The sequence below is a fragment of the Carlito syrichta genome, unplaced genomic scaffold (assembly GCF_000164805.1).
Source record: "Carlito syrichta isolate Samal-C Ts95f unplaced genomic scaffold, Tarsius_syrichta-2.0.1 Scaffold304031, whole genome shotgun sequence".
NCBI lineage: Eukaryota > Metazoa > Chordata > Mammalia > Primates > Tarsiidae > Carlito > Carlito syrichta.
This window is the reverse complement of record NW_007248127.1, coordinates 954,048-964,860: the sequence shown is the minus strand read 5'-3', so window position 1 is coordinate 964,860 and position 10,813 is coordinate 954,048. Positions and strand designations below refer to the sequence as shown.

The 10,813-nt window shown below is 36.8% G+C and overlaps 1 protein-coding gene across 1 annotated transcript in view; it reads right to left on the bottom strand.

The window, feature by feature from the left end:
* LOC103261836 (unconventional myosin-Va) overlaps positions 1-10,813 on the bottom strand; it is a 104,877-nt gene that overhangs the window by 84,869 nt on the left and 9,195 nt on the right. Inside the window, exon 4 of the mRNA XM_021713079.1 lies at positions 1,079-1,235. Within this exon, the coding sequence (XP_021568754.1) occupies positions 1,079-1,235 (157 nt within the window). The remainder of the gene's footprint in view (positions 1-1,078; positions 1,236-10,813) is intronic.

Below are 10,813 nucleotides of genomic sequence, written 5' to 3'. Positions count from 1 at the left end.
ATACTCGGACCTTTGTTTTTGTGAGAGGTCACTCAGTATTATAGACTCTAGTTCCATCTAGGTTGCTGCAAAATTCATGATTTTGTTCTTTTTTATGGCTGCGTAGTATTCCATCATGTATATGTACCACATTTTTTTAATCCAGTCCTCTTTTGGTGGGCAGCATGGTTGCTTCCAGGTTCTTGCTATTGTGAACAATGCTGCGATAAACATACGTGTGCAGGTGTCTTTTTTATAGAGTGATTTGTGTTCTTCCGGATATATTCCCAGTAGGGGGATTGAGGGGTCGTATGGGAGGTTGATATTTAAAGCTTTTAGGAATCGCCACACTGCTTTCCACAGAGGTTGTACTAGTTTACACTCCCACCAACAGTGTAGAAGTGTTCCCTTTTCTCTACACCCTCTCCAGCATTAGATTTTAAAAAAATATAACCTTTCATTTTTTTCCCTCTCAAAAACATACAGTTACTTAATTTTTTTTTTACCAACCTACAGCTGTGTGTGTGCTTGACAGAAAAAACAAAAATGTTAACAAGAGTATAGTTTAAGTTTATAGTTAAAATCTGTAAAAAAAATAAATTAAAATTTAAGCCAATTTATGTTGGACTAAGTACAGAAAATAAGATGTGGGTAAAGGAATAATGAAACCCATTTATGCATGAGCATAACTTCCTATGTTTTGGAAGAAGCATAAATAAGAATGCAGGACTGGGGAAATGGATAACTTGAACTTCTAGTTCAAGGAACAATAGATGTGAGTTACTTAACTAGGGGAAAGAAACTTCAGAAATTGAAGTACTGCTGCCTGGTACTTAGAGGCAACAATTTAGTTGGTAGCTTAAATATTAAGGATTATGAACTAAAGCAGATTCCTTTATAGCTGGCTTATACTCAAAATGTCTACCTTACCGAATTTTTACTCTTTCTGGATTTCTTACTAACATGTAAAAAAGTATTTTCCTAATTTTAGTGGCTGCGAGACCCCAGACTTTCTGACACATTCTGTGGCAATCAATTTTTTGAGCATATTTCTTATCAAGAGAATATAGTAAGAAAGCCGAGGATGCTGCTGTCTTACCTCCATGATGGGGTTGGAGGCCAAGACCTTTTCCTCCACGTTGGCCTCACTGGCAGAACCACTTACAGTTGCAAAGTATCTCATGGCATACTTTGCTGAGACTGTTTTTCCTGCCCCAGACTCTCCACTTACAATGATGGACTGATTTCGTTCATCTCTGTAAAACAAAGAGAGAGTAACGGCTGGTGAGCCCACTTTGGAATACAGTTAACATTTCGGCTCTGTTCTCATGGATGAGGCACAGTGACAATGTGGAAAGAAACACAGAAATAATATTTCCCAACAATAAACTTTCCTGCTTATAAACTAAAAAGGAAAAGAGAAAAAAAAGAAGATATCAAGCATTAAGTTGAAGAGCAATACATTTAAGGATGAAGCTGCAAAACAGGGCCTCAGAATTTGTGCATGTAAATATATCTCAAACATTATTTCACTCCTAGAGAACTACTTTGATATCTTACAGTACTGTTGTCAATCGCCTCAGAAGAGAAAGGAGAAATTTTTGAAGTCACAGCAAAGGAATTTAGAAGAAATTCTATTTAATTAATATTATAAGACCATCTAAAATATTTCAAATTGTCTACTAGGTAACAATCCTTAAAATGATATCTCCCACAAACTCAAGTTCCTACTAAAGTATTATCATCACCAGTGGATTAATAATGTTACTACATTATTATTGGGATTATTGGGGAATTGGCTCCTGATAAAAGAATGAGTTTGACCCAATATCCTCTCTCTGTCTCACAAGCTCATTTGCCCTTCTGCCATGAGATAGCCCTCACCAGATACCAGCACCATGCTCTTGGACTTTTCAGCTTCCCAAACCATGAGTCAAATAAACTTCTGTTCTTTATAAATTACCCAATCTGTGGTATTCTGTTATAGCAGCAAAAAATGGATTAAGACAGTAGTCTAATAGGAAAGAGAAACCTATTCAAGACTGCAATCCATGTGATGGGGCATTAAAAGGAAGAAGAGGAGATTCAGAAAGGTTTCCTAGAGATGATATCTGAGCAAGATCTAGAAAAACAAGAAGAGAGAGCAGGCAAGGAATGGGGAAGCCAGGAAAAGAACATTCCAGACAAAGGAGATAACATAAATGAAGGCTCAGAATCATAAGAAGTAAGAAAAGAGCAAGTAATTCAGTTTGACTGGAAAATGGAGTCGTGACAGACTTATAATTTCTGGCTTGGTCAGTCCTTTCAAGGGCCTCTACAATGATCCTAAGTAGCCTGGGTACTAGGTGCTTTGGAGTGGAGGTGAGTTCTTCTGACCTGTTTTAGTCATGGTAGTTCCAGAGGCTCTAATGTGAACTCAAAGCCCCCACCTAAAAATACTGCTTGCTTCATTCATTCATTTATTCATTCAACAAACATAATGAGAAGCCATAAAGTGCTAACCACTTTATGGAGATCAAGGACTCTAGGGTCATAGCCTATTCAGGGGTACTAGAAAGTACACAGTTAAAATACAGTTGGAAATAATTGCTATATAACAGCTCTATCCAGGACACTATGAAAGTATAAAGGAACCAGTAGGAGATGTGAGGAGAGGATGTCATGAAAGGCTTTCTAGAGAAGGTGATATCCGAGTTGACTCATATGATCATTAGGGGGAAAAAAAACAGGTTGTGTGGGGGTAAGGACATGGGAGTCAAACTATGTAGAGGCACCTAAAACCCCAGGAAGGAATTATTCAAGGATGAGACAGATGTTATACTTTAATATATTTTCTTGTTATAGTCATCAGTGACCCCATATATATTTGGTTTGTCTAGTCTTTTCTAATATTATATCTATAAAATTTTAATCTTATAGATTTTCCCTTTAAACTTTACCCTTTAAAAAATGTAATCTCTCTGGTTTATCATGGTCATGTCAAATACTATTCATATCTGCCAAGACCATCAACTTGTCCTCTGTGAACTTAAACATACTTTCAATTATATCCAAGTCTTTAACGAGGAAACTAAGTAATGCTGGCCTCAAACCTGACTAATGCAGGACACAAGTTAATATTTCCACCCACGTTGGGATGTTAACTCTCTGATAACCACCCATGTGGTGTTGCCGTGTACTTTAATAAAGTGTACAAGCACCTACATCTACATTTTTAGTTTATCAATGAATATATTCAGGTGTTAAAATAAAATCCAGAGTTTTACTTTTTTGTAGGTGACTGTTTCTCCCTTTATCTGATCCCTTGCTAAAAAGAGAAAATATTAATTTTGTGTAATAAAATGCCTTTTTCCTGAGCTGTGCTTTTACTGTGGTGAATTAAAAATATGGCTTCATTGAGATTTCCAATTCCTCTCTCTTTTGTTAGAAAGTTGCCAAGTTATTCTACATTATCACACATTAAAACCTAGCTTCTCTGCTTTGTATCTCTCAATGATTTTTACTTTTAATTAGTCTCAAGAGGAAAATACTTAAACTCTAAAGCTGATACTAGACAATGAGCTCACAATTATATTTAGTATTCTTTTTGAAGTGTAAATACTCGCTATTAAAGAGGGTGCTGATACTGTTTAAAGCTGTGCTTTAGAGAGGCAGAGAGACTATTCAGGAAATGAAAACAAGTGTTACCTAGAGATACTTGCTGAGGTCATTCAATTTTGGGTGAGAAGCCTATCATATGGCTATCAGATTCCCTCGTGTCAACCTGTGTTTTTCATTCCATCACTACAGAGTCTATAAAATATATAAAGATGCCATAAGAGAAATAGTCAATTATATTTGCTTATTACTTCTACGGACTATAGTGCTCTAATACGTATTGTATTTAATTCCTACCACAACCTTATGAGGTAGATAGTACTAAGTCCCAAACAAGTAGCTCAATGCTATGGTTTGAATTTGTTCCGCAAAGTTCATGCATTGCAAACTTAATCTTCAATGCAACAGTACAGAGATATAGGACCTTTAAGAGGTGGGACCTTTAAGAGAGTTCTGCAATCATGAATTGATTAATGCCATCATCACCACAGAGGGTTAGTTATTGTAGAAGTGGCATCCTGATTTTAAAAAAATAAAAATAAATAAGTTCAGCCCTCTTTCCATCTTTGCCTTGCATGCTCTCTTGCCCTTCCACGTTCCATTATGAGATGATGTAGCAAGAAGGCCCTCATCAGATGTGGCCCATAAGTCCTGCACATCCCAGCCTGCAAAACTATGAGCCAAATAAATTTCTGTTCATTATAAATTACCTAGTCTGTGGCATTCTGTTATACCAGCATAAAACAGATTAAGATACTCATATAATAAAGAATTATAGAGAGGAATAATTTACTGTGAGCTGGCATGGTCTGAAAGCAAAACTTGAGTGGGATCGTGAAGGACAAATATAAATCCAACAGATAAAAAATGTGGAGAAGAATATTCTAAGTTGTATTAAAACTGCAGAAACAGAATTATGCAATGTTAATGTGAGGAAACAGACCTGTTAGAATGGGGCCAGTAGTTGAAAATAAGGAAACAAAGTGACAAAGAAAAAGGCTTTGGAGTCTCAGAGCTGGATTCAAATTTCAGTTCCCAGATACCACAAATTAGCATATGGCCAGTTTCATCACCTGTAAAGCAGGGGTGATGGTGTCTGCTCCCAGGGATGTAATGAGGATTACATGCTTGACACCAAGTTTGGTACATAGTAGGTCTCTAAATATGGTAGCCATTAATTAATATGCTAACCCACCTTTATATGCCATAAATAAAATTCTTATCAGGTACCATGCATTACTTCAAGCTTCTTTCCATAAATAGGATACCACATAACAGTGGAGTCACAGTTGATAAGAGGAGAGATTTTATCACCTATACTAGCTAGTGAACCTCAGGACAGTGGAGCATTTAGAGACTACATAACCAAATGAAAGGAGGGGCCACTCTAGGGAAAGACCTGACAATAAGTAAAGTCAAGAGTAATAAAACCAGATGAGAGGCAACAGGTGATGAAAACAGAATGTGGACTTGTGACGCCATAATGATGGTGACTATGATGGTGACAGGAACAGATAATATTTGAATATTACTTAATGTTCTTCAATGTGCTTTTAGGTTTATCATCTAATTTAATTTTCACCTCTAAAGTAAGCAGGACAAAAATTATCTTCTCCTCTTTGGAGGAAATAATGACACAGAGAGGTTAGACGACCTGTTCAAGGCTGATGACTAGTATGGCAGAGTAGAGCTAGGCTGTTAGACCTCACTTCTCCTGATTTCCAAGGAAATGTCTATACAATGCTCCTCCTGCTTTGTTACATGACTGTGTACCATGATCTACTCTACGCAGAAGAAGAAAAATGCTTATGCATTAGTCCCCATCAAACATAAACATAGCAAATCCATACCACAGAGTCCTGTAAATGTAAAGCTAGGCCATTAGAAAAATTTTTCCATTTTACAGATGATAAAACTGAGATCCAGGGAGAGATTTAAGCCTATATAATTAATTACTGATAGAGATGTGACTTGTACAGTTGTATTTTTCACTATACTAAGGTTAATTGCATATACTTATTTCAAGAAAACCTATAGGTGAAACTAAATAGCCAGGTGTGGTAACTCACACCTGTAATCCCAGAACTTTGGGAGTGGAGGCAAGAGGATTTCCTGAGCCTGTAGGTTCGAAACTAGCCTGGGCAACATGGCAAGATCTCGTCTCTACAAAAAATAAAACAATTATCTGGGTGTGGTAGCGCATGCCTGTAGTTTCTGCTACTTGGAAGGCTGATGCAGAAGGATTGCCTGAGCCCAGCAGGTTGAGGTTGTGGTGGCCATGAGTGTGCCACTGCACTCCATCCTGGGTGACAGAGTGAGACTCCGACTCAAAAAAAGAAACTGAATAAAATTGATTTACTCTACCATTCACAGCAGAGAGAAAATACAGCAAACTAAAGCAATCATTACTACCTAGTTTTAAGAAAATACACTGATGTTTTAAGGAAAATAATATTGTGTCTGAGTTATCAGAGAACAAATAGTTCCAGCATGAGAAGAGACTGGGAAGAATATAAAACAAGAATATGAGAAGAAAAATAGACATGGCAGTCCACGGAGTCTTTCTACTCTGTAAGCCAACAGGACAATTAAAATTAAGAGGTTATTCTGGGAAGGTATTTTATGAGGGCACTGTTCTGTCTAAGGAGATTGTTTATTTTTATTTTTTACTGTATTTTATTATAAAGATGTGGGGTAAAAGTCAGGATTAGGTACATAAGTAATCCATATGCAGGTGAAGTTTGGGCTTCCAACTGGTTCTCATTTTCCCTGGTTTAAGACCAGGTACCCTTTGTGTAGTTATGTATGCACCTGCCCCTGCCCACCTGCCAACAATGTCCCACAACTGCCGATCCCTCCCTTGTGCTATTGCAGTAAATGTTCAGGTCCCATTTATGACTGAGAACATGTGGTATTTGGTTGTTTCTGTGAGAGATGGCTAAGTATGTTTCCAGCTCTATCCAATTTGCTGCAAAGTCCACGGTTTTGTCCTTCTTTATGGCTGCATAATATTTCATTGTGTATACATACCACATTTTCTTTATCCAGTCTACTTCTGATGGACAGTAGGGTTGGTTCCATATTTTTGCTATCACGAGTAGTGCAGCAATAAACATGCATGTGCAGGTGTCTTTTTTGTAGAATAATTTGTGTTCCTCTGGGTATATTCTCAGAAAGGGGATTGCTGGACCAGATGGAAGATCAATTTCTAGTTCCTTTAGAAATTGCCACACTGTCTTCCACAGAGGTTAGACAAGTTTGCACTCCTACCAACAGTGTAGAAGCATCTCCTTTCCTCTGCACCGCACCAGCATCTGTTTTTTTATTTATTAGATACATGAAGAAAATGCTCAGCCTCACTAATCATCAGAGCATGTTTAGAAAGGGGCCATAAGTCAAGGATCCTGGTTATCACTACTGTCACTAGATAAATATCTGCTTGGGAAGAATCCCTAGTGCCAGCTTTGCTTTGAGGATAGGTGTCTACAACGCCATTTCAACCTTATATGGAACTCTGTCCCCTTTTTTCTCTTCCTCCACCCCACAACCTACTCTTTGTGCCATCTTCTCTACCTCCAACCTTCCAGGTATTCAGACCAACTTCTCACTGTTATCCTTAAATGATCTTTCTCTCACATATTCAACATAAGCAAGCCTTTTTCAGTTCTATCTTAAAGATATATCCAGAATTGACCCATTTCTTATCCTCTCCACTAATTTCCTCCCCAGTCAAATTACCATCTCTTGCTTGAATCAAGGCAATAACCTCCTAACTAGTCTCCTGATTTCTACCCTTGTCCCAGTACAGTTTGTTCTTTTCGGTTTTTTGAAGCACTAATTTAATATAATTTCAAACTCACAGAAAATTGCAAAAGTAGTAAAATGAATTCCTGTGCATGCTTTACAAAGATTTATCAACAGTTTAGGTTTTGCCCATTTGCTTTATTAATCTTTCTGTTTCTCTTAGTCTAATATTTTCTGAAATATTTGAGAGTAGGTTGCAAACATGATGACCCCTACATCTTTTAGAGTATATTTCCCTAGATAAGGGACATATTCTTACATATCTACAGTTACCAAAATCAGAAAATGTAACATTGCTATATTAATAATACCATTACCAAATCATAGTCTATATTCCAATTTTATCAGTCATTCATTATTAATAATAATGTTCACCTATTATTATGTGACAAACTGTGTGACTGACTGACTTATTAAATGATTGATTTTAGAGATGAGGTCCACTCTGCTGCCCAGCCTGGAGTGCAGTGATACCATCATAGCTCACAATAATCTCAAACTCTTGCACACAAGTGATCCTCTTGCCTCAGCCTCCTGAGTAAATAGGACTACAGGCACACAACACCATATTCAGTTAATATTTTCATTGTTTATTATGTCTCATTTCATGGGGTAGGAATTTATCTCTATATTGTTTAATTTGTTCACTGTTGTATCCTCCACACCCAGAACAGTGCCTAGCATTTGGATGGCATTCAATGACTCAGATGAATGATGGTGTTCAATGACTTGGATGAATGATGAACTATACCTTCCCTGAGGATACAAGGGTCCTCCAAGAATGGTGATAATATGAAACACCAGGATTCACATCTAGTAAAGATGACATCTTCATTTGACAAAAAAAAAAAAAATGGCAAGAAATAATCCTGCAGCAGTGATTCCTAACTGTAAGACTAAGCAGACATGGTCTATTTAATTGTTGTGGCATATTTTACAGGTGTAGGTTTATTCACAATACTATGATTGAGGAGTATTTTTAAATTGCCTAAAAAAGAAAACTGAGCAAAAAGAAGAAAAACAGATCTCCAGTTAAGAAATCACATTAAGCAATTGAGTCATAACAGATAATAAAGTAAAAGGGAAATGACAGGAAACCAAAGTAAACCTAAAGGCAAAACAAACAGACAAACAAACAAAAACCCAGAAATAGTCATATAACCTAATTCCATCTGTAGATTACCAGTAACAAAGATGGTAAGAGCTAAGTTTTTATATTTAAGAATGGTATTTTCCAAGAGGAAAGAGTTGTATGATTCTCTGAGCACTATGAAAGTTTCAGATTATTTATAGGGTGTAGCATGTGATTTCTTCTATGCTCAGTAGTTCTCAGAATGTATTCAGTGGTGCCAAGGTTGTATTGCATGGCTCCAATAGCATAAATCAAATATTGGCAGATTTTTCCAACCCAAAAGAAAAATTTACACAGATGGATAGAATTTTCTCAGTTTTAATTTTAACAATTATTTTTTCTTAAACTTGATTTTATAGCAGAATCTAGCATGATATGGCATATTTTGTAGTACTAAATTATGTTTAGTCATTTTACATCTAATATAGTAATATTTCATACTGTCAGACTAATTGAATTTAAAAACAGGTCTTCCTAGTTATGTGACTTTAGAAAAGTTATACAATTTCTCAGTGCTTTAGTTTTCTCATTTGTAAAATGAAGATTAATAATAATACCAAACTCAGAAAGTTGCTATGAGAATATAATTAGTTAACAAATGGAAAGCAATTGAACAATGTCCTGCACAGACAGGGCATTAATAACTGTTATATGCTATTAGAAGTGTTAGTATTAACATTATTCTATTATTAAAAAGAGATAATAACCTCTATGGGTTCCGTCACTGAAGTAATTCTTTTTTTTTTATAATCAATATATTTTGTTTGTTTGTTTCTTAAATTCCTGTTTATTCTTGGTAATCAATATTTTTTATTATGATATTGTGGGGTACAGTTAAGGGTTAGGTATACAAATACGTTTCGTTCAGGCACCCTTGTTGATAAGAGGTGTTTCCCCATCCCCAGAAAGATATTTACTACCATTAATCCCATCTCCCTCCTCCCCCTCATAGTTTCCCACTACTGTCAGTCATTTTCCTTATAGTATTACATTGGATGTTCAAGGTCCACTATATGAGTGAGAACATGTGATACTTGGATCTTTGTTTCTGTGAGAGGTCACTCAGTATTATAGACTCAGTTCCATTCAGGTTGCTGCAAAATTCATGATTTTGTTCTTTTTTATGGCTGCGTAGTATTCCATCATGTATATGTACCACATTTTTTAAATCCAGTCCTCTTTTGATGGACAGCGTGGTTGGTTCCAGGTTCTTGCGATTGTGAACGATGCTGCGATAAACATACATGTGCAGGTATCTTTTTTATAAAGTGATTTGAGTTCTTCAGGATATATTCCCAGTAGGGAGATTGTGGAGTCATATGGGAGGTTGATATTTAGAGCTTTTAGGAATTGCCACACTGCTTTCCACAGAGCTTGCACTAGTTTACACTCCCACCAACAGTGTAGAAGTATTCCCTTTTCGCCACACACTCTCCAGCAGCTGTTATTTTTTGAGTTGTTGATAATTGCCATTCTGACTGGAGTTAGGTGGTATCTCAGTGTGGTTTTGATTTGCATCACCCTGATGATTAGTGAGGTTGAACATTTCTTCATGTGTCTGTTGGCTGCTCGGATGTCTTCCTTTGTGAAGTGTCTGTTCATATCTTTTGCCCATTTTATAATGGGGTTGTTTGTTTTTTTCTTTTCAGCACGTTTGAGTTCCTTGTAGATCCAAGATGTTAAGCCTTTGTCAGACCTGGAGTTGGCAAATACTTTTTCCCAGTCTGTAGGCTGTCTCCCTGCTCTCTTGATGGTTTCTTTGCCTTTGCAGAAGCTTGTCAGTTTAATAAGGTCCCACTTGTCTATCTTCTCTCTTATGACCTGTGGGTTTCGGGTTTTGTTCAGGAATTAGATGCCAGTTCCGATTTCCATGACGGTATGTCCTTCATTTTCTAAGGTTCTTATGGCTTGAGGTTTTACATTTAGGTCTCTGATCCATTTAGAGTTAATTTTTGTGTATAGGGATAGATAGGGGTCCTGTTTCAATCTTCTGCATGTGGTCAGCCAGTTTTCCCAGCACCATTTACTGACTAGGTTCTCCTCTCCCCAGTGGTAAGTGGTGGAGGCTTTGTCGAAGATGAGTTGGTTGAGAAATTGAGGTTTTGCTTCTGGAATCTCAATTCTATTCCATTGATATATATGCCTGTTCCTATACCAGTACCAAGCTGTTTTGATGATTGTAGGTTTCCAGTAAAGTTTGAAGTCTGGTAATGTGATACCACCTGCTTTGTTTTTTTTGCTGAGGATTGTTCTGGCTAACTTGACATTTGTGTTTCCATATGAATTCCTGTGTTGTTTTCT